The sequence below is a fragment of the Cynoglossus semilaevis genome, chromosome 1, assembly GCF_000523025.1.
Source record: "Cynoglossus semilaevis isolate Cse_v1.0 chromosome 1, Cse_v1.0, whole genome shotgun sequence".
Classification (NCBI taxonomy): domain Eukaryota; kingdom Metazoa; phylum Chordata; class Actinopteri; order Pleuronectiformes; family Cynoglossidae; genus Cynoglossus; species Cynoglossus semilaevis.
Window position 1 is genome coordinate 14062618 of NC_024307.1, and position 24490 is coordinate 14087107.

At 39.6% G+C, this 24490-nt stretch overlaps 2 protein-coding genes and 1 non-coding gene across 5 annotated transcripts; all 3 read left to right on the forward strand.

Moving 5' to 3' along the window:
- Positions 1-1590: 1590 nt before the first annotated feature.
- trnaa-agc (transfer RNA alanine (anticodon AGC)) lies at positions 1591-1663 on the forward strand. Its single transcript has one exon. It is a non-coding gene; the product is annotated as a tRNA-Ala (tRNA).
- A 2140-nt stretch (positions 1664-3803) lies between these two features.
- map7a (microtubule-associated protein 7a) lies at positions 3804-11991 on the forward strand. 2 transcript variants are annotated; one of them, XM_008312251.3, is made up of 15 exons: positions 3804-4810; positions 5945-6049; positions 6124-6198; positions 6295-6458; positions 6535-6634; positions 6798-6914; positions 7948-8108; positions 8371-8507; positions 8599-8843; positions 8915-9092; positions 9177-9345; positions 9485-9589; positions 9937-9987; positions 10118-10343; positions 11045-11991. In XM_008312251.3, the coding sequence occupies exons 1-15, from the start codon at positions 4684-4686 to the stop codon at positions 11053-11055; spliced, it is 1971 nt and encodes a 656-aa protein (XP_008310473.1). In that variant the 5' UTR covers positions 3804-4683; the 3' UTR covers positions 11056-11991. The 2 variants fall into 2 exon arrangements, with proteins under 2 accessions (XP_008310473.1, XP_008310490.1); XM_008312268.3 differs by lacking the exon at positions 6798-6914 and having other exon boundaries at positions 7972-8108.
- Positions 11992-14168: 2177 nt separating this feature from the next.
- Positions 14169-24049, forward strand: ahi1 (Abelson helper integration site 1). 2 transcript variants are annotated; one of them, XM_008312229.3, is made up of 26 exons: positions 14169-14688; positions 14918-15039; positions 15165-15721; positions 15801-15886; positions 15966-16152; positions 16576-16768; positions 16863-16958; positions 17050-17235; positions 17339-17491; positions 17830-17962; positions 18121-18244; positions 18359-18588; positions 18672-18778; positions 18898-19016; positions 19131-19261; positions 19346-19486; positions 19693-19880; positions 19959-20004; positions 20087-20130; positions 20434-20551; positions 20882-20940; positions 21569-21634; positions 21908-22070; positions 22147-22220; positions 23254-23342; positions 23461-24049. In XM_008312229.3, the coding sequence occupies exons 1-26, from the start codon at positions 14679-14681 to the stop codon at positions 23645-23647; spliced, it is 3609 nt and encodes a 1202-aa protein (XP_008310451.1). In that variant the 5' UTR covers positions 14169-14678; the 3' UTR covers positions 23648-24049. The 2 variants fall into 2 exon arrangements, with proteins under 2 accessions (XP_008310451.1, XP_024912762.1); XM_025056994.1 differs by lacking the exon at positions 23254-23342 and having other exon boundaries at positions 23461-23598.
- Positions 24050-24490: the final 441 nt, after the last annotated feature.

Sequence of the window (24490 nt, forward strand, 5' to 3'; positions counted from 1 at the left end):
ATTTTATGATTTATTAGCTTGCGTGAATTTTAGCTTTCTTTGCTGTATTTGCAGCATTTGCTTTTCTGTATTTTTATAGAAATAAAAAAGTCTTTTAAAAATGATTTAACTTTTTATTATTCTTTTTTCTTAAGCACAAAATGGACATGTGATGACATAAGGTAAAACAAATCCAATTGTCCTCACATATCTTGGTTAGGTCAGTGTGTTAAAAAAAAGTACAAAAACAAATCTCTGAAAAAATGTATTTAATGATTAGATGAAGGGTGTCAAACCCATTTTGGTTCAGGGGCCACATACGGCCAAGTAGCTGTGAAGTAGGCCGGACAAGTACAATCCTGTTTACCTGCAAATAAGCACAAGTATACTAAAAAATATTAATATTTAATGAAATGTAATTTGACAAAACATCATGGACATGAAATGTTCTTTTTTTTTTTACTTCACAGTTTTGGTCCATGGGCCGTATGTTTGACATCGCTGCATTAGATACTGAATATACTGTGAAGTACTGTGTCAGGAAGTAATCCACTGTGTCAGGCTTTCTAGCTTGTTTTAACAATTTCAAGTTTTAGGATACATTTAAGTTTACTAGTGCAACAATTGGTAATATTTTTTCCAACATGAGATTTTACAGAGGAAGCATACAAATGTGTTAAAATGTTTTTGTTTTTTTTTTGCTTTGCCTTTGTCATAAATGTACTATTAATGTGGACATGTTCCATAGTTAAAGGATTATTTGACAAGTATATCTTTGCTTTAACAACTCCTTTTCAACACGTCTTCTTTTGAATACTGCAGGACAAGTCAACGTCTCATCAATTACATATACTGGTCGTCTGTAAGTCATACGTCCAAAGTCTAAAGTTGCTGTTACCTGATGAAACGGGGCTCTGAATTATTCAGTCAGGCCGCTCAGTGTTCCATGTGGTATCCTCATTATGAGCTGAGGTATCAGTGTTCACAACAATAGATATAGATTTAGTTTGAAAAGAACAGCAGGAAGACCTTGTTACAATTCTGAATAAAATAAAGAATTATTCTATGGTTTTAGAATGCAGGGAGAAGAAGGACCCATCTTTACCTACATTAAATACAAAAGCAAAGCTAAGCCCTCCTTTTCTTTACCTATACCCAGTGTGACTGACTTTGGAGGAAGTAGAGGCATTACAATATTTAAAGGTAGAGTGCTCACTTACCATGCAAGAGGTTGTGAGGTTGATTCCCAGGCAGCATATCTACGTCCACTAACTGGTTAGTAACTTTGCTGAGAAGATGTTTCTATGTACTCCGTGCAAATCACCCAGATAAACATGATTTAAATCGTTTTAGCAGACACTTTAAGCTATTTTGGCTAACTACTGGTCTCGCTTTTGTCATTTTGCACATTTTCATATATTTCTTTTGGCTATCCGTACCTGCTACACCCCACTGACACGGCGTCACATTATATCAAAGTTTTATAAGAAAGAGCCGACATACGAACTGTGTGAAAAATGAAACTGACAATTATCCACAATACCGACAACAAGAGAACGAAAGAGTATGAAAAATTGGATTTTGGGAATCAGACTGCGAAAAGAATGTCATGGGGGATTAGCTCAAATGGTAGAGCGCTCGCTTAGCATGCGAGAGGTAGCGGGATCGATGCCCGCATCCTCCATTAATATTTTTATGTTATCAAGCATAGTGTTCATTCATTTGTGAAAAATGAACAACCCCAACGTGTCCTCCCAAACATTTAAGGTCTTTCACTGATTAGCTCAGTGACCAGTGATGCTCCAGTAATATATTAAAAAATGATTTTGTAATTCCTAACCGTTTTTGTAAACGTTGCTGTTTTGGTTGTTTTTTCAGTTAACTTTGCTAGCTTAGCTTAGCTTAAATATGGTTATGCTAATTTTGTTTATTATTATCATTATTATTATTGTAACTTTTACTTTTTAGCTTCTGTCTAGTTTTTCTTTGACACATTTCTGCAACTGTTTTCCAAGATTTAGACACTGTCGTGCTTTAGGACATTATTCAAAATGACTGGACATTTTTTGTTCTATTTCTGCACTTCTTTTGCTAACTTATTTTGGTTATTTTGGGCATTGTGAAGGAGAGATGAAAATGATTGATGTAACAGTCGAAGGACTGTAGAGCGACCTCTGCAGGAAGCAGAAGAATAGTTTATTACAAGTATGAAAAAAAATTATACCAGTAGACATTTGACATGCAGTATATTTTATAAATAACAAGATATTGCTTTGTGTATGTATTAGTGATTAACCAAGTCTTAAAACTGACACCTTTGACATGTCTTCAAGGGTGAACCACAGAAAGACTCGATACCAAGTTAAGTTGCAATCTTATCCCTACGACCATGTTGGTTGTAGGTCAGTTATCAGTCTTCTTTCTGCTCTGGTGACTGTTTGAGTACACCACCTGACTCAGGTGTAGTGTATCCTTACAACACATTTCAGATTCTAGGTTGGAGGAGTTGGCACGCTCTTCTCACTAAAAACACAGCCACAGGACATTGTCATTGTTGGTGTTTAGAGACGGGGGAGGTATTGTACTAGCCTGCAGGCACGTAGGACCCGCAGTGGATCTAACCTCAGGTGACCCCAGGGGACATCCTGAACAAGGACAGGAGATTAGATTTCTTCACCATCTTTAAATAGGTGACCTATCAAATGTGTCAGGATACTTTAGTGGCCAACAAAAAACAGATTGCCGAGAGAACAATTGACGATCAGGAAAATTTAACATCATATAAGAAAATATCAGGATTTTATCACTGTATTTATATGTTGATGAATGTCTTGTAAACATTACAATCTCCCTGTAAATATGAAAGCTTGTTTTGCTACACCTGTACAGTATAATAAATGTCCAGCTATTTCAAACAGCACACAGGTTTTAAATCACTTCACGGATTTAAATTAAGAAAAAAAAAAGTTGCTGAGATATTTCCAAAATTCACTAAAAAAGGAAATTTAGCTAAGCATTTACACAAAGTCTGTAGCTTTCTCCCAGGTGCAGCTTTCATTTTGTTATGTAAGCAGCATAAACATAAACATTTACTTATTATTTCATATATTATTCAATTTTGAAGAATTAAAAAAAGAAACTATTGTTTCAAGTCAGGAATAAATAACAGCACCACCCAGTGGGACAAAAACAAACTACGCCACTTCACAGAACCTTTACAAAAATACTTTTTTTACCCATTCAACTTCAGTTGCAGTTTATTTTACGGCTTCAGTGCACGAAAAAAAGCAGTACAAAATGAAATGTATGTAATGTGTTTGGTCTGGACACGTACTGAGGAGAGATAGTGATTTTTTTGGGCGAGGAATGTAGGAGATGTTGCTAGGTAAGAGGAGAAAAGGAAGGAGTTGGATGTTGTGAAAGAGGACGCGGAGATTGTTGGTGTCAAAGCAGGGGACAGGGAGATGACGGCCGATGATCTGCTGTGGCGACCCCTGACGGCAACAGTCAAAAGGTGTTGCTAACATCAGCCAAAATGCAAAACAAATTCTTCTTCTAAAAAGACAATGCTAAACAAATATGGCCAAAAACCAGATTTATAATTTATTGTTGTGGCGCTTTGGCCCAGAGGCAATGTCTCTGTCATTGGTGTGGAACCCCAGGGTTCACCTCCTGGGCAGGTTCGAATCCCGGTTAGGGCGGTTAATACCTTCTAGTGGACTCACCACCCGCAGGAAGGTTTGGGGGGTTGGTACGGTGCAGTGTGATTTGGGTGGCGACTGTTGCCCCCGCGACCCGGTAACGGATAAGCGGATGAAAATGGATGGATGGATGGATAATTTATTGTTGTCTGTTTAACTCTAAATGCCTTAAAAACACACCAGGCAAAACTTTACAAACAGGTAATTTTTTTGTCAATTGTTTACCAAAATTAACACTACGTCATATTTATACTGTCTTTCGCAACGTAACTATCTTAAAAAGAACGAGGCAGCGATTAAACGACACAGGTGTCTTTACCTCCATCTAGTGGTGAAACCTATTCACTTGCTTAAAAGATGGTGAGGGAAGAAAATGTCCATTTTACCACCTGTCAATATGACCATATATAAATGCAGCTCAACTTTTCCTAGGAAGTTGTGTAACTTGAGCACAAACTTCACTCCACTGACCTGCTAATAATTTACGAGGGGGCGGCTCTGCTCAGATCTGCTCCCATTTTCCTCCCTGTCTCTAGGAAGCACTGCATCCCTTTGGCCACTTCCATCCTCAGACAGTGTGGTGGGGGACTTAAAGTGACACTGCTGTATTTGGTGAAAGTAAAGCAGAGCAGCTCACTGGGGTAAAAATCATTAAAGGGGGGAGTATGCTATTTATAGATAAGACTGTGGATCACGTAGTCTCCTCGCGTCCATATATTTCCAGAAAAAAAGCTGTAGTTAATAATCTATGTGACATTATCTCCAGCTCAATGAGCAGGGGTTAAAACCAGATGTTTAGTCTCCCTGCTCTTCACTCTCTGTGCTGGTTTTGTAAGACACAGATGGTTGAGCAGCTGATGTAGGAGCCGGTTATGTTCACACAGAGCGAGAACCTGAAGGCATCTTGAAATAGAAATTGAAAAAAGGAGGAGGAAGAGTAGGAGGAGGAGGAAAGGAGGGGGAGGCAGGAGGTGGGGGGTATTAATAAGTGGTAAACGTTGGTATGCCAGGCTCAGTCTCTAGCATGGCCGTGCAGAAGAGACAGAGTGTCATCCCTCCATCGCAGGGACCGTTTTCTCCACGTACCGCTGAGAGTCACAGGAGAGAAAATGGATGGGAGAGAACAGGAGGTTAGTGCACTCTTGGTTTGTCTTTCCTCGTGTTTGTCACTGAACAGAATGTTATTAATGATGGTGGATCATAGAGAAGAAACATCCTGACAAACCGCTCACTAATGGATCACAGCTACTGTAACGGTAAGACCATAATAACAGAGGGAGCATTTGTGATCACTGATTATGTAATGGTCAGAATCCTGTTCAGAGTGATGACTTAGGAATGCATTCACATCCATGTGACACCACCCCTGGTGCACTGACAGCTACGTACTCAGCTGTTTTTTTTCCCCAGCGGTTCATGAGTTGTGGTCAGGTGCTTGTATGTTTTTATGCCTCTTTAACGACAGGCTCCTCACACTGGCTCCTTTATTCCTACAGTGTGTGGGATGAAGGCGACCTCAGTCCAACATTTACCAATGTCTGAGGCTGATTCAACATTTGTTTATCACCGGGTCTGAAAAAGTAAGAAGGAGCAAAGAACTGGGAAAAACTGATTGGATTTAGTTAGTTTGTTTGTTTAAGAGAAGGGACCCTCTGATTTGTCTTATTTTTAAACAAATATATTTATACATATGCTATTGCTAATACTAGATTCTGAAATGTAGGCAATGAAGTTCTGACTTTATTTTTTAACTAGAATTATTTGTTGAATTTCATTCAACAAATAATTTTTATGTTTAATAAAAATATTCTTTTTTAATATTTACAATTTTGACATTAGTCTCAGAAGTGTAGTTTTTAGGATTCAAACGTGAAACATTTTCAGGGAATAAAGCCAGGATCCTGACTTTCACACAGAATTTCAAACACCATTTTTGGTAGGATAAATACTCAGAAATATGACATTAAATACTGAATACTGAGAAAAACTCAAAACAACTGACCAACGTGAACTTGTGCCCTCAGTACTAAGCTATAGATAGGTAGACTTTTTTCAGTCCCCCCCCCAACATTACCTGTATGTTACAGGCATCTGAAGATTTAACAAATCTACTTTAAATCAGGTCAATATAGACTTTATATTTGCCTCTTGGAATCATGGGCAGACAGAGGTCTATTAAGGAGGTGACCTGTACACGACCTGCACCAGAAGCTGCTCATGTCAAGAACTGCTACTTTAGAATGTAACATTCTCTGTTCTTGCAGAAAATGGATTGTACCTCAAACCAAACCCACAGTCCAAGAAGACAGTGGTCTCTGTCCACAAGTCCCCTCAAACCTGCACCACAGTTCCTCCAAGGACCATACCAGGTTTGATCCATCTCTCATGGCCATATTTAAATGCACAGTAATATAAGAGTGGAGCTAATGTTCTGTCACTGTAGGTGCTAATGGAGTCAACATCGATGAAAGGTTGAAGGCAGCGCGAGAAAGAAGAGAGGAGCAGGAAAAATTACTGGGTGCGTTTGGTGATGCTCTGTCCTCGATTTCTGTCAAACAGGGTTAATCCAGACGGCTGATTAATCTATTTTTAATGGCTCATTTTCTTGGCTCAGCCTCCCGGGAACGGAGCAGGTTGGAGCGGGAGCAGCGTGCCAGGCTGTACTACGAACAACAAGTGGACGAACGCAAGAAGAAACTCCTGCAGCAGAAGCTGAAGGAGGACAGGAGGCGAGCTGCTGTGGAGGAGAAGCGCAAGCAGAGGATCAAGGAGGAGAAGGTGAGTTTTGACATACACACCATCGGGGGGGTTGAGCGAGAGCACAACACTGAAGTGTGTTACTCTGTGAGTTAAGGAGCGACATGAGTTTGCAGTGCGCAAAACCCAGGAGAAGAGCCAGAAGGCCCAACAGAGTCAGAGCCAAAACTCCAGAGGCAGGAAGATCACCAAGAACGGTGAGAGAACCAGAACCTCCCAGCCTTCTCTGTTTCTGTCTTCTCCCTGTCTGCCTAATCTCTTCTCTCTTCTGTTCATGCAGTATCTTAACACAAAGGTTATTGGCTTCACTCATGTTGTCTTTGCTGCATTTAAACTTTATGCTGATCAATACAACACTAGTTCCACGTCGCTTACCAATGACAGCATGGGAGAAGAATTTGGTCAATCGCCTCCTTACCCCCACGTACTCTTATCTGGCCCGGAGCAAGAGTGCTGGGTGTCAGTCAGGAGAAGAAGGTACTCCTCACTTCCCAGACTCTAAAAATATATAGCATGACCTCAACTGCTTTATTTGTCTTTTTTATTATTATTTCTCCTACCGACCACTTCATTGAGGTACATGTTGCTGCTACTGGGCTGAATGAACTCTCTGCTTTCTTCACGGAAGTCATTCAATGGGATACTGGGAACATTTCTCTCAGTTATATTGACAAGAGAATTCATTCAGCCACTGCAGGTTTTTCAGCTGCACATCCGTAACCTGAGCTACACACACACACACACATATATTTATATATATATTTAAAATATATATAGTATAGTAAACTATTCCAACAAAACAACACTTCATTTATTCTGTTTTTATTTTCAACATATGCAAAATAAGACCCCCTGTAGTACCTGCAGACCCCTAAGGGCCCCCATGTTGCATCCGACCCTGCGTGTGTTTTCGCCCCCCACCCGTTATCCCGAGCTACACACACACACACACACACATATATTTATATATATATTTAAAATATATATAGTATAGTAAACTATTCCAACAAAACAACACTTCATTTATTCTGTTTTTATTTTCAACATATGCAAAATAAGACCCCCTGTAGTACCTGCAGACCCCTAAGGGCCCCCATGTTGAAGACCACTGCTCGATACTGTTACACCACCACTGCCAGAGTCAGGATGGAAACTTTCTCTGTAACCTAGAGACCTAGAGAGTGTTGTCCTTTGAAGAATAGCACAATTTAAAATCTCTTGAATCCTCGTTCTTTAATTATTCCACTGCTTATTTAGAACTCCAGCTTAGTTAATGTGCATAAATGTGCCAGTGTGCTGCAAAGTGCTTGGCTGAGTGCACTTGTGCTCTTATAAGCTGTTTAGTAGGTGTACCTAATGAAGTGGCCAATGCTTGTATCATTGCAGTGCACCTCTAGTGGTTCTTTGTGGTAACTAACACTGCTCCTGTTGAATCACTTCTCCATGTTTCCATTTCCTCTCATCGTTCATTCTCCATATTTCCATTCAATGTCACAATACGCTCCTTCAGTTGTCCGTATTTGTCGCCGTGCAGTTTCATTCTATACCACCACTACCGCCACCCCCACTGCCATTATCACTCCTCTCAAAACTCAGCACCACTCCAGTCCAGTCCAAAAGAAGTCACCTGCCTCCCCGAGCCCTAACACTAGAGGCAGCAAACCAGCAGTGGTGAGTCTGGTTCTTTGTCTGAAGCAATGAAAGTTTCTTTGTTTCTTTGAAATATGTCATGCTAGCCAGAGCTTAGCCTTTAAGTTAAGTCTGTTATGGGGCCAAGTTAGCCAAGAATTTTAGGCTCTAAATAACATTTAGTTATTGTTTGGCTAACTTTCAGCTTAAAATCATTTTAAGTAATCTTTTGGCTAAATTTGTTTGCTTACAGTATTCTCTTTCCTTTAATTGAGACTATGTCTTCTGTCTCTCATTGGTTTAGATCAGAACAGTTAAACACCCAGAGGCAGTTAATAAAACCTCAAACAAGAGCTCTTATATGAAAACGCCTCCTGTGAACACTAGCACTAAACCAACCAATGCTAATCAAAACCGAAAACCTTCAACTTCACCCAACAGGTGAGTGGACGTAGCTCGATTGCTACCTTTTGCGTTCATTTATAATTTAGTCACAATTCACCTGGGCCTTGTGTTTGCTGGGTTTTTGAAGGACTCCCCGGAGATCAGTGAGCAGACAATCAACCCCGCTGCAGCCGGGGCTCCCTTCTGTTCCCGAGGAGGATGTCGAGGTGTGCAGTTCTGCTCTCGCCCCTGGAAACTCAAGGCCTGTCAGAACGTCCACTGCAGGTCAGAAAATGAGCATGAAGAAAGACAAAAACGCACCACCAGGAGGTCCCACATTAAACAGTCCTTCCACAAAGACAGAGGTTGGATCAAGAACATTGGAAGTCAAAGGTCAGAGAAAGGAAATTCTTAATATTTAAGACTTAAGACACACAGTATTTTACATTGTCATATTTTTCTAGGTCCTCTTCAGTTGCCTCCTCACCCATCAGCTCAACATCATGAAGTCATCAGCAAGTCTTCGGCTGGGACTACAGACAAGGAGGAGGCTTCACGCCTCCTTGCAGAGAAAAGGAGAGTGGCCCGCGACCAGAGGGAGAAGGAGGAACAGGAGCGTCTGCAGAGAGAGGAGGCCGACAGGTTAAAATGAATATTATCCTTTGAAAAAGAAATGAAGCTCTATCACGCTACTTCACTACAACATATTAATTTTGACACGTGCAGGAGGAGCCGTGACGAACTGGAGAGCAGGAGGACAGCAGAGCGAGCACGACAGCAGGCCGAGGCTGAACGTCTGGTTCTGGAGAAGAGGAAGAGGGAGAAAGAGGAGCAACAACGAGCAGAGGAGGAGAGAGCTCAGGCCATAAAGGAAGCTGCCCTCCTCCAGAAACAGGTGAAGCAGCGTTCCACCCTCATCCGTGTACTAGAAGATTAGATTTTTAAGCCTGGTTAGTTTCTTCTCAGAGAGAAGGTTGAATTTTTGGTTTTATTAACTGCAAACCTCTGGTTTATGCGTTGTGATTTTCAACCAGAGGGAGGAGGAACAGGCCAGAGAGAAGCAGAAGTCAGACAAGATAAAACAAGACCGAGACATACTGGCTCAAAAAGAGGAGGTTGATCGTCAAGCAAGGAAAAAGGTGAGGTTCTGATTTACTTCAAATGTAAAGTGAAATAGTGACAAATAGAAGAAGATGAAAGATGAATAATCTTAAAAATAAAAGGGTGTGTTATTTTCTATCCTGGACAAAGTCAAAAACATTTGTCCCTGACCCAGTCTTTGAGAATCACTGATCCTTTGTTTTATTCAGTGTTTACTGCTGATGTGGTGTTTTTTGTCAGCAGTTGATAAACACCCACCCCTCCCACCCCTGCAGCCCCCAGCTGTGGGGCTAGTTTAGCAGATTTTCACACCGTATTTGTTTGTTTAGGAGAACTCTGTTCATAAAAATACTTTATCGTTGCACTAACCTCTCCCTCCCCTCAGCGACTTGAGGAGATCATGCGGAGAACCAGGAGGACAGATTCTCCAGATACGGTATGATTTATTGAGGTTTTATCCCAGCAGTACTTCGCCTTCTGACTTATCATGGTGCACATTCCTAATTAACCAGCTGCAACTTCAGAGCCTTGCCTGAGGGTAAAAACAATATTTCTTGTCAACACAGACCTCAGAGAGTGAACCAAATGAAGTCCAACCAAAGGAAAACACTAAACCTGTGAACAATGGCACCAAAGAACATGTGGTCAAGATGCCCGTGGCCACAAAGTCCTTGTCGCGGGAACTGAGATTAGATGACGAGGAGGACATGGTACCTGTTGTGGCCTTCAAAGAACGCAGGTCTATCAGGACGCTTGCCAGCTTGGAGGAAATCCAGACGCAGCATCGAGCAGGTAAAACGTACAGTAGATCACAAGACTATATAGTGGAAAAAGCAGAGCTGAGATACTCTGACCAGTTGTCCTCAGTTTAGAGTTTTTAGACTGCTAGAAACTGGCTGACCTGCTACATCTTCTTCACTCTATCTAAGGTAATTTAGCATCAACATCAGCCATTTTCAATCCTTTGCTCATTTGTTATGATTCTCTCGTGTCTTATTCTCCTCTTCCATCACCAACATTCTTAGTTCATCATTCCCACTATCTTCTAAGAGCATGCTCTAATTAGCTTTGAATTCTGCCAGTCTTAGCGGTTGCTCTCATTTGCTCATGTCTAACCCTGTCCATCCTGTTCACTCCAACTGAAAACCTCTCCTCCCTCATCTCAGCCCCATCATTTAAACAGTGCATGCCCCAAACATACGATACAGTGTAGCAGATCATACACGTTTTTTTTACTTTAATTTTCTGCATCATCATTAATTGCGTAACATTAATTGCTTGTGTAACAGTCAAACAGAGACACACCGTCTCCTCTAGATGAGAGATAGCTTATAAGAAAGCAAGGAAGAAGATGCAAGCGGCAGAAAAGTACATGAGAGTGGTGACAGAATTGTATCTTGATAACAAAACTGACCTGCTGGGTTGAGGGTGGGGTTACAACAGGACTCCAGCAAACTATTTTACCTTTGTGCTCGATGTTGTGCTTTCTCCAGAGGTCATCTGAGCACCTGCTGACTGAGAAGCTCCAGCACTTTTGCGTGAGTCGGATTCTCGCAGTCCAGCCAGTTTGCTGCCCTTCAGCACTTTGAAAGAGCACGCAACAACATCGCCCTGCTGAAGTCATCACCATTCCATTCCATTTGTGTGGGCTCTTAAGTTTGAACTTATTACTGTATCACAGCAGAATCCTGCACTAATAATGACGATATTCAGTGGTGGTGATCATAGCAGAGTAACTAGACTTTTACCAGTGGAATTCAGAGTGTTGCCTTTCCCTGTCATCGCATATATTATCTATACTGTATGATTATCTATATGCTCTTTCCTTTACATCCAATATGAACTCCAACCTTATGCTTATAGTTTTGTCACTGCACAGTTGAAATATCTCTAATAATCTAAGACTTTAGTACGACAGAGATCTTAATGGTGTTTGTGACACATATTCCTATATCCTCCATTCATTTTGAAGTATATCAATCACGTATTCCTAATGCTGCTAAGGATTTGGTCTCCAGAGACACTGCTTCAGTTTTTGTGAATGATCTTTTAGAAAACATGATGCACAAATGCGTAAATTGCACTGAAAATGGCTTTGTTTGACAGCCTTCAAACAAGTAAACGAGGTCTGACTGAGATGTAAAGGTTAAGTGAGATTAACTATAATAAGAAAAAGCCCAGAAAAAAGCATCTTATTGTCAATATTTGATCTTATGCAGTAGTATGAGTATTGCTCACAGTAATCACATGTTAACCTGTTGTTGTTGAAAAAGAAAACAGTATTTGATTAAAGTTGATACAAATATTTTTCTTTGTCTTATATCTCACTTAAAACAGAAAAAAAAATTAAATGCATGCAGTAAAAAGTAAATATTATATTACAACCATCATCGGGAGCTGCAGCTTCAGCTCGCTGTTGATCACCAGAGAAGGAAAGGCTCCATCTGCAGGACAAACAGGTACATAGCAGAAAAGGAACTTGATAAAATGACGGTAATGTCTCTCTCTGGTTTTACAAAAAATATTCGAGGGTAAGGCTGTAACTACATGATTTAATGCTTTAGTAAATTATACTGGTTTTGTTTAATCTACGATGTTATTAAGATACAAATCACCGATTTAAAAAAAAAATCAAATCACAAATATATAAAATGTAACAAAAACGGAACCAAAACAAACAAATTTAGTTTAAATGTTGGCATAAATTGATTTAAAATACAAACCGTAGCACTGATAGAGGTTAGCAAATTTTGAGAAAAATGGCTAAATTTAGCCAACATGCTAGTTAGAAATTTGTAATGCAGAACAAATACGAACCTTTCTTGAGGTTGAATGTTGTAGCTCTACTAAGACTATCATGTACGTAAACAAACTACAAAGCATAGTTTTATAAAACACAATTACTTTGTGTTTTTAATTGCATTACTTTACTTTGCAGACCTTGAATATGTAAACTTATCAAACTGTTTTTACATATAATGATAACCTTCTCTCAAAAAGCATATTACCTGGCACTTACTAATTTACTAATAATGGCAGCACACCTATAGGACAATGAAGAACTTCGTATTTTTGAAACCTGTTCTGCTGTCAGTGTTGCTGCAGGTGTAGACCTGAATAAATCTGAAAAAGAAAGAAATTAAAGGAGAAAATATTAATCCGCTGAATCTATAAACAATACACAAAAAACGAGACGTAGACCAAATCCTGTCTTGGACTCTCACAGAGTGCAATCAGTTGCCGTAAGCATGACGACACATGTAGTAAAGTGTCATGTGACAGTGCAGGAGACAGGAGCGCCCTCAGGAGTTCAGATAAACACATACTTTCCATCACAGCCTAGAAAAAAACAACAACACACAAAAAAAAAAACAATGATGCGATTCATCAGGTTATCCGTCTGTGGCGTCACAGAACAGAACAGATGTAACAGTGTTCCTATGACGCACCTGCTGACCCACACATGAACAGCACAGGTTACAGATTATCACACAGCAGTGTGAGATTCTGGACGAACTGTGACGATCATGATGATGGAGCAGGTGACCAATCTCACCAAGGACTCCTGGGAACAGACCACAGACATATATATATATATATATATATATATGTATGTATGTATGTATATATATATATATATATATATGTATGTATGTATATATATATATATATTTATATAATCTGCACACAATGGGGTTTCTAGTGTTGTTTAACTTTAAGTTTAAATATAGTACATTTTACAAAATTTTACTAATTGCATAATTAATGTATTGCATAAACTAGTCATGTAATTCTATGCAAACCACTCTAGAATGTAATAATTCTAACAATTATCGTCTTATCTAGAGCATCATAAGTCAGACAAAACAAGAAATTAGGAAAAAAAATGCAAAAAAAGTTGGCCAAAAATAATAGCCTGATGGGTTTACACTACCATATAATTATGTTTCATTTTTATTCCAGATCAGATTATTGATGCATTACCCGAAGGTAAGTTGAAAATTAACCTTCTATGTCTATGCAGGTGCAGAGAGGTTAGCCTTGGAGAATTTCTCCTCCTCTCAGGTGTGATACTCCTGAAGCAGCTGCACTCATATAACCTGAAAACATCTCTTAATTTCCCTTCAACATTTCTGCAGATGTTCATGAAGTGAGCGGAAAATTCCCTAAGAAGTCTGGGACAGTACACAGCAGAGCAGGAGCCATGTCAGCATTTTCCCAGGTAGTGTCGTCAGCAAACACCTGCACTTGAACACACCCGCCGTATACAAGATGTGATTTCATATTTCATTCCAATGTTGTTTATCTGTGGACTTTATAGAGTTAAACTAAGGCATATTTCATTGTTTTTGTTTGAATAAAAAACGCACGGATCATCAACGTCAAAACGATTTAAATGTGAGCTATTGGTGTATTTATCTATTTATTATTGTTTTTGTTTTTTATCGTCCCGTTTATTTTACGAAATGTGAGCTATTGGTGTATTTATCTAGTTATTATTGTTTGTTTGTTTTTATCGTCCCGTTTATTTTACGGACTAATCTGTACGTATGACGCTTGCTCTTTCCACAACTATCATTGGCTGGTTTGTCTGACCGTGACGTCACCCCGTACAGCCTCTTTATTGTGATTAACTGTTGTTGACTTGGAAACCGTGGTGGCGTCGTTTAAGTTTGAGGAAGCTCACAATCACTGCATGGTGGAAACTCACCGGTTTAAATTATGACTGTGTAACGTTATTTTTTAGTGACTTAGTCTTTATATGTACACTCAGACTTAAACCTAAAAACATTGGTTTAACCGTAGACAGCGTTACCAAAAGTGTTTAGCCATCGTTAGCACGTTAGCTAAAGCTGCTAACGTTGCTTCACGTTTCGGATATTTTTTGCTTACTTTTTCCATTAAATTATGCTTATTTATCGCATTGACCGATATAATTTTAAATATCGTATAACGGCCTAAAAAGCATTTAAACGCAGTGTACCTAGATACACAATCGTACTATCCGCGCATATTGGATAACATCATTTCTTAAAATGAAACCCGTCTTCTCTGGATTATTTTTGAACGCCAGATGACACGCAGTAATGCAAATATTGTAATGTTATCACCTAACATTATTTGAAGATGCCTGCGGGTGAGTCAGATGTTATTCGTTCAATACTACATTATGTTTAGCTGCATTTTGTGAAGCATCAGTTAAACCTGTAATAAAACAAAGGTGGTTAACGGTGAATTTATGTGTGATTTTAAAAATAAGATGAATAAATACATCCGATTTATTTTAAACTTAGGATCATAGACAGATCCTTATTTTCATCCTACCAATGGATCATTTTCTAATGACCTTTTTTATCCTTTTACAGGTGAGAGTGAGGACCGGGCCAAGACCCGGGAACGGTTCAATGAGATGCTTAAGAAATACACAGAACCAGAAAAGAAAACAAAGTTGACAAAATTGAAAACTGAACCTCAAGAGACCATTGTGGTAGGACATTAGTGTTTTATATTGAGTTCCAAACACATCAAATCAGATTTAAAATATTGTTGATTATTTTTGTTAACAGCATCCCCATTTGATTTGTGTGTATTTTTTATTTTAATTCTGTTAAGCTCCAGGACCTAAAAAAAAAATTACGCCTAAAAAAGGACACAGATGATGATGAGACCATCCTCCAGAACACGTATGACCCTGAACAGGAAAGTCCTCGCTACACTAAGAACCAAAGGAGAGAAAATGAATCGACTCAGAAGGTTAACATCAACAACAGTAAAAATGAAACAGATATTCAAACGTCAAGTGTCAAAAGAAAGATTAAGAGGGAGCTTCCCTCTATCCCCAAATCTGATGACAACAGTAAAAATCTGAAAGACACTGATGCTGCCAAGTCTGAGATCTCTATTGATGGAGGAACTGAGGCTCAACATAAATTTAAAAAAGAAAAAAATAAAGGAGATAAGAAAACGAAAGCAAAGACTGATGCTGAGGATACTGAAGACCAGCTGCTTCATGAATACCAGCAGCAGATTGCTGAAGAGACTTCTCCAAAAAAGACAGGAGTGAAGAGTGAGGAGACGACTGATGTCCCCCAAAATGTTACACTGAATAATGATGTTGGCAAGAAGAAAAAAAAGAAGCTGAAATCTGTGGTTACAGAGTCAGACTTAGGGTTGGTACCAATGCACTGTTAACTAGAAGACTTCACAGACAGTTTCAAACAATGGTGTGAGCTTTGTCTTTGTCACCAGGGAACAAGATGATGACGTCGACCCGAGTGGTGATGTGGAAAATAAAACATCTTTCACTGAAAAGAAGAAAAAAAAGAAGAAACATAGTAGGTGGATGTTTAAATGTTTAAAATTACCTGCTGTTTGTTCTACACAGTAGATTGTGATGAATGTTTTATTGTCCAGTTGTTAAAGAGGAGAGTGAAACTGAGGCAGACGTACAACGGAGGCCGGCTTTCGACGACAGCCTGGTGCTGGGGGTTTACATCCACAGAACAGATCGCCTGAAAACAGACCTGCTGATCTCACACCCGATGGTGAAGATTCATGTTGTTGATGAAAACACTGGACAGTATGTAAAGAAAGAAGACTGGTGAGAACAGACAAACTCAAGCTTTAAATTCACTTCCTTTTGTTCATCCAGAGATTTTTCTTTTTCGTTTTCACTTATTACACTGATCATGATATTTGGAAATAGATTTTAGTGTCTCTAAAAATGTTGACCAATCAAACTGTACCAAAAAACCATAAAATGCCCAGGTATCAAGTTGTACTTAATAATGTATTGTGAATTTATCTTGGGAGGTTCTGTCATAGTTTTGGGCTGTATTTTAGCCTAAAAAACCCTCAGAATTATTACTAGATGCTACGGTAATGTGTTGGTTAATGTTTTGTTATATAATTTTCGTTCTAGATGAAGTTTCTTAAATGTCTTGTTTCATTAAATCACATTTAACCATTTTCTCAGAAGTTTTTGCAGTAAAACTGGCTTATTTTGTTGTCATATTTTTTGTAGCCATCGTCCGGTATCGTCCTTTTATGAGCAGGAGAATGTTGACCACATCCTCCCCATCATGACACAACCTTTTGACTTCAAGAAAAACAAGTCTGTGATCCCTGAGTGGCATGAACAGATCATCTTCAACGAACGCTTTGGTCACTTTGTCGAGCAAAACGAGGAAAGTCCTGTAGTCATGCTGTTCTTTGAAGTGAGAGACATTTCATTTTTAACTTTAACTTCAACCTGTTTTAAAGTTGCCATGAATGATGTTAATGTTATTTTTTCTATTTTAATTGTTAAAGATTCTGGACTTTGTTACCATGGAAGAGGCAAAAGCCAATGTAGGTGGTGACAAGCATGAAGATGGATTCAGAAGGATCGCATGGGCATTCCTCAAGGTACACTACTCAGCCATAATAGTTCAAAAGCATATTATGATAACATTTAATTTACTTTTTTTTTCACTCTTTTTTTATTTCTCCTTCTTAGCTTATTGGTACAAATGGCGTACTGAACATCGACAGTAAACTCCGCCTCCAGCTCTTCTGTCCTCCGCCTCGAGCCAGGAGACAACCTAAGACAGTGGAGGTGTTTGAGTGGTGGAGGAAGTATCCTCGACACAAATATGCCTCCACTCTTTATGTCACGGTCAAAGGCATTAAACTCCCTGAGCATGTGAGCAACCTGGGCATTTTTTATTAATTGTAACACAGAAAAAAACAAAATTAGATTAAACAAAGCCCAGTGTGGACAGTAAAGAACGAGGTTTGTTCCACAGGTGGATCCTTCCATCCGCTCCATGATGGCTCTGCAGGAGGAGCGAGGCAGCACGTCTTACAGTGAACTGCAGAACGAAGTCAGTAAGAGGAGCCTGACGCAGCCTCTGGTCAGCAGCCCTCCAACACTGAGATGGAGTCGAGTGCCGGGTCAGGTCAGTGGAGGATGATCAAAATAATATTTTAGCAGACATTAAATCATTGTGTCCTAAAACTTACGTTTTTAAATTACAATTTAAAAATAATGGATTCTACTTATTGTCAAAAACATTAGTTGAAAAATTCACAATTTAAAAAACGTGTTAATATTTCTCAGTGCCAGTACAGTTTTGCTAATTTCTAACATTAAAGGAAACATTAATATTTTCACAGATACAACATGATTATTTGTTTGTTTATTATATGTTTATTTCACAGTTGTGTTTTTAATAACAAGTCCCAATAAAAAACGTCTATGGGCTGAAATCCAAGTTTTTTGTCTACTCTGTCTCAGATGTGTCGCATCCCTAACAAGCCTGCGCTGTCGTTCCGTGGGGGTCAGATGGGCTGCTACACTGTGCTCTTCTCCAACGCAGGGACGATACTGGCTGCAGCCTGTGCTGACAGAGATGCTTTTCCAGTTGTAGGCAAGTCACACCTCCCCTGGTGGTTCACTGTGTACCTGCTCAGCACAAAGCTACAGCTAATGAAGTTGTAGTCAGCACACTGTGGTTTCTCTGGGGAACGTTATTTTTGTTATTATTATTTTAAAAAATCACCTGGATTCTTCGTGTGTTTCCTGCAGTGTATGAGATTCCCTCTGGAAAAGTTTTGGCTGCTTTTTCTGGTCACCTTAAAATCATCTATGATCTCTGCTGGTCGAGAGACGATCAGAGGCTGCTGTCTGCTTCGTCTGATGGAACTGTCAGGTGAGTTAGAAAGCGGGGAGGGTGAAGAGAGATTAGATGTGTTTTGTTTTTAGTTCAGATTTGTCTCTCGTGACTCAAATATTCAAAAATCTTTATTATTTTTCTACTTTTCAGAGAGTGGAACGTGAAAACTCTGTCAGAATCAGCCCGGAAAGTTCTCCCTCACCCATCCTTCGTGTACTCTGCCCAGTATCACCCCACAGAGCAGAACCTGGTGGTGACAGGAGGCTACGACAGCCTACTGCGAGTGTGGAGGCTGGACACAGACGACGTGAACGGTCAGCTGCTGCAGGAGTTTGATGGACACAACAGTTTCATCAACACGATTTGTTTTGACCCAGAAGGTACGGAGGATATTCAAGAATATTGGGGTTATTCAGTGATAAATTTTATCTCAATATTTAGTGGCTGCTTTGTGTTTATTTAGGTGGCAGAATGTTCTCTGCGGACAACATGGGTCTAATCATTGTGTGGAAAAGTTCAGTTAAAGAAAGCAGGAGGCAGCAGCCATGTCATCGGTGGTGTGTAGAGAAGGTACATGCTGGTGTTCGATATGAAAAGTGTGCACACATATCTGTTATTGATATCTGATATCTAACAGGATGAAGCAAAAATAGATTAAAAGTGAATGAATGAGTGTTTTCTTTTGATAGACGTTTGATGAGCGTGAGCTGAGGGGCGTTCCCATCAACAGGCTGCAGCTTCATCCAAACGGCCGCTGCCTTCTCATCCATGCCAAAGACAGTGTCCTCAGGATGATGGATCTAAGAATGTAAATATGATGAAACGAAAACCACTGCATCCTGAAGTGATAGGAAATAACTGTAAAGAAAAAGAAAAGTTATTAATGTTCTCTTTGGATAAACGTTGTTTGATCTTTTCTCAGTCTGGCTGTGAAGAAGTACACAGGAGCCACAAACTACAGAGAGAGGATTTACAGCACCTTCACACCCTGTGGCAGCTTCATCTTCTCCGGCAGTGAGGATGGAATGGCTTACGTCTGGAACACAGACACAGGTCAGACTAATGTCCTGCCACTTCAACGCCAGGTGATTGGCCAGTTTTTATGTTATGTGTTAGCAGTGTGTTTTTTCCCCCCAGGTGACCAGGTTGCTGTCTACAATGAGCTCTGTTACCCCACTGCCCTCCACTGTGTGTCCTTCCACCCTCATGAGAACATGGTGGCCTTCTGTGGTTACGGTCAGCGTCAGCCTGTCCAGGTCTACCTGTATGATCACAAAGGTCGGTGCTCACTCACAGCAGTGGTGATTATTCTATATGATTGATGCACTGCATGTGTGTTTTAACTTAGTAATGTAGATGCACAACTGACACTTACACAACAGTTGTTGTATATTCTTGTACAATTCCTTTCTGGAGACTCATTACAATCATTGTGTTTTAAACACTGACTCACGGCAGACGTGTCTCACGTCTGTTTCTTACAGTCTCTCTGTTGGAAGCAAACAGTATGAAAGCACAGAGCAGATCAGTGTCTGCGGACACCAGGGCCATGAGGAACACGCCTGACCCTCCAGCCTTAGACGACAGAGCTGCGGCCATCGATCACTTTGCTCAAGCAGCGAGACACGCACTGAAAATGCAACGCGTTCAGGAACAGTTGGACTCTGTTCTTGTAAGTACTTAAATTGAGTAAACTATGAAATAATAAAGTATATTTTAAATAATCAGCTTTAATTTACACATTGACTAGGAGCAAAGTTACAGATCCTCAGCCTCGGCGTGCGTCTTTGATCAAGGTAGTGTACGAGCACATTAGGATTTAACCGCCACTTTCTAATTTGCATTTAAAATAATACATCATACGTTTTTGATTTACAGACAGAAGTCACACAGGGAGGAGTCTGACATCAGAAGCTGGAGCAGTGAGTTTTAAACATAACTTAAGTGTCTTGTCTTCAGTAATTTGCTCCTCTAAAATACTTAAACTTCTTAAAGACTCCTGGTACATTGGAGGGACAGAATGAAAGCTGTGGGTGAAACTTTTTAAAACAAAATAAATCTAATAGGTTTGTGGGTGATGGAGAAGAACAAACGTTCTACCATGTAGACAGGAAATTTTCAGTTTTCAGGTTGTTGCAGTATTAACTTCCACCACTAGATATTGCTATTCCCCACATAAAAGACGTAGATGATGTCAAATTTGAATCCATGTGTTTGACTTACAGGTGTCACTGAATGCGTCTCTACCGCCTCCGTCTCTGCTCTCTCCTCACTCCAAGCTGCAGCTCTCAGGTGGTCTGCTGGAGCACCTCGTCCCTCAGGCTGCCCTGACCTCCCACAGTTGTAAGTGGCTTCACTGTCCATTTGGATTTGACCAAAGACCGGCTTTTCTTTCTGCATTCCTTTGACGTATTAAGTCGCATATTTCTAAAGATTAAACTGTAGCTGAACCAAAAAAGAAATTGACGGCGTGACCGTGACTCAGAGTTTCCAGCTCTGCAGCCTCCTGAAGTACACTTCAGCATGTCTGCCATTTATAAAGAGAGAGACGGACCTCTTGTGATTTTAACAAGCATCTGTAAGGGGTTGTTAAGAACGCTGCCCCCTATTTGTGTGGATGGATGTTTTTCTTTTTTTTTGTTAATGTTTTATTTTCTTCTCTCATGACTGCAGGCAGGTTCAAGGCAGTTGGTCAACCCGTGAAAGGGAGGTCATCGTTCAAGCTTCAGTCGGTGAGAGCATTTCTAATACTGAGATGATAAGTAGAAGACTAGTGGGTTCATAGAGTAGTTCTAATACTGAGATGATAAGTAGAAGACAAGTGGGTTCATAGAGTAGTGGTTAGCACGGTTAACACACATACGTATCTCAGTTCAGAACTACAGTGTATGAGTGAGGCTTTGGGTGAAGTTGGTGAGGTGATGCTGCTTGTCCTCAAACACACCACGCTCTGCACTTTAAGAAGTAGAACTAGAGTTGCAGGACTATTTGTGGGGTTTCTTTTCTGTCTTTTCCAAGCTGTATGACAAGTGTCAGATGTGTTACTATAAAAATGTATGTCCCTTGGTTGGTGAGTGAAGAACAGTCAACATGGATGCTATTTTATAAATAATGTATAGACCTCCCTGTCAAATTCTCGACTGTATGTGGGTTCATCTGGACTCACAGAGTGTTAACCAACCCTTCAATAAAAATACAAACTAAATATGCAATTGACATATGAACGGTATATAGAATAAAAGCAGCATGTGGAAAATAAAAAAAAAACACTTTTGAAATATTTCTGTTTTTTCCCAAATGGACTTTGCCGCAACATTTTAAATGTAGTTTTACTGCATGTCCACCGTTTGTCTCCTTCAGAGCCTGTCAGAACCCGTTTATTCTGGTCTCCGCCTGGAAACAGACTCTCCTCCTGTCCAACAAGTCGTGAGTATTCACCTTTCTTACATCAGCTCTGAACACACCTCTTTGACTCCAGTGTTAATTTGAACAATTTATACTTTTCATGGAAGAATAAGTCAACGACTCGCTTTTCAAATTTTTTAGGACGAAAACTAAGTAGAGAGTTTTAATCTGGCAAAGATGAAAACAGTTCTATTGACTTAGTTGGAACTAAGTTACAATTGAGTCCAAAGACTAAATCAAAGATGAAGTGGTTCAGTCAGTGCTTCTTCACTGACAGTTGTGTTTTTCTCACAGGTGGTCTCGCTGTATGACTATCAGGCCAATCGCGCCGATGAACTGACCGTTCGTCGAGGCGACGTCATCCAGGTGCTGTACAAGGACAACGACAGCTGGTGGTTCGGAAGCCTAAGCGATGGCCGGCAGGGATATTTTCTGGCATCTTATGTTGCAGATCAGAGTGAGTTTGAAGGTTGTGACTTTTCAACAATTTTGGAACTATTTCTTCTCACCTTTTTGTTTTTCTTACTTTGTAGAAGATTTCAACGAACAGGTCACTCACACTGTGGACACCCAGGCCACCAGGTCTGAAAGATCAACACCGACCAGGGTAAGAAGCTAAGTTACCATCAGATGTCAGTTCTTGTTTGAGCGACTACGACAAGTTCTGCAAAGACCTGGTCCAGCATTAGGCTCCGTCTCTAATGCTAAAACAAATCTGAAAGAAGATTAAGTCAGAAAATTCCAGGACCATTTTGTTATTTTTAGCTAAACAGAGCACAGAGCTTCCTGGTTAGGTTTAGATGTATACCTCCAACAACAGTGGGCCAAAATGAGGCCACTTTTTTCAAAATGAATCATCAGCTACAAACTTCAGTCATAATCATTTTCAAATAGACTTAACTTAACAAAAATTTAGAAACAGAAGTTGGAGGTGACCTAAGACTTTTTCACAGCATTGTAGATGGACAAACAGGTAACAAACATTCTAACACGTTTCTTGGGATTCTTTATCACAGTAAATATTTTTTCTTCATTTCTGATTTTTCTCTGGTTCTCCTACACTCTCACCTGACCTCTGCCTGAATGGTGATGGTACCTTCTTGGAGGAGTGTGTTCACCTGTCTGTTGTAGTTTTATTCATTTATTCTTCTGCTGCCACTAAACCCTTTCCAGGATGGTGAAAAGGTTGCCATGGTCACTGGGTGAGAGGGACTGTTTTCACCCGGGACTGTTTTTTAGTCCAGCTCAGGGCTAGCCTTAACCTAGCCCTTAACTAGTGGACTAATCACTAACTACTCTTGCACCAACATAAAATACAAAATTATGCAATAAAAAAAATCACCCAAAATGTTCTTCCTTTTCTGCGAGGAAGGTCATAGATGGTGCTAGCTCAGTGAGTGGCATCCTCTGTCTTTGCTCAGTTAGGAACATGTAATTGATGATGTCATCACATTGACGAGAGGATGAACTGCTAATGTTGAGAACACTTTTCACTTTTTTCACTCTTGGCTCTCTGACACTTTCATCCTCCAGAACAGACTGTCTACCCATGGGATTGAATTGTGGTCACTTTTTTCTCATGGTGTTTCTTCTGCTCCCCCTGCTGGCTGCTGTCTCTTCTGTCTTCTTTCTTTGCAAAGGTGTCTGCTGCCATTAGTTCTTCCGGGGAACTTAGGTTTCTCTCTGAGCCCAACCTTTCTGACACTGAACCTGAGCTGACTGACACCAAGTAAGTGGCTGACAGTGAGGTGGAAACTAGACACTGCACAAAGCTTCAAATGTTAGAATGTGTTTGTTTTTCCATATCAAACCTTGATGTCCAACATTGTGGACTTTGTCTCCCTTAGAAGTAGAAGGAAAAAGAAAGTGAAGAAGCCTGGAGCTGCTGCTGCTGCTGTGCTTTCTCAGGCCTCGGTCTCAGACGCAGATGTTCCAGGTTCCAGCAGCAGCAGGAGAAGATTCAAGTCGACAGGGAGACCACTGCCAAAGAGGCCCAGCGGTCAGACTAACGATGCCTTTGTGCCTGATACTTAAACTCATGGACACTGACTTCTAAATAAGGTTAGAAAAAAACAGTGTGAAAACTAGCCATTTATTTTTAATATTTAAAAAAAAACAACTGTTTGTAAAAATTTCAAATTTATTCTGCAAACTCTGTACAAATGTAGGTAGTATATTTTTTGTCAAATGGTATTTTTGAAACACATATTTGTAATAAATTAGTTTTGTTAACATCAAAAAGAAAACGAGTATTAGAATTTTACTACTGCAGTTTTTTAATCTTTATATTTTTATTTTGCCAGCCTATAAAATATTTCTTATAAAACCACAACTTTTTATTTTATAATTATCTGTTAGTTTTGTGAGTGTTGCTTGAGAGATTAAGAAAAATTCTACAGTGTTGTTTTTGACTTTTTGAAAAAATATATAATACAACCTTTTATCGCACAGTATTGAGTATTTTAATATTTTGTATTCTTGTTTTTCATGACCCCATGGTTTCTTTTTACTACTTATTACTTTTTTGGTTAATGCACTTTACAGGTATCAAGATGTACAAAAAAGGAAACATGAGTTAGTTTACCTGCATCAACCAACAGCAGTTTAATTGTGATACATTCATAAATACATGTCATATAACCAAAAATATATAAGTACTTGTTTTTAAGTGTAGAAGTACTTGTTTGAGAAAAGAAACAGCAATTTAAGGTACATAATAACACCAAAAAACACGACTCCATCTGCAACACAAGAATTTACCTTTTAAAAATTTTAATAAACCTTTTGCTATCTACACTTTGATGCCACTTGTCCTCACTAGAGGAAGTCAATGTGTTTTACACTGTACCATCTTTAATCTTCCTTTTGTTTGTACTT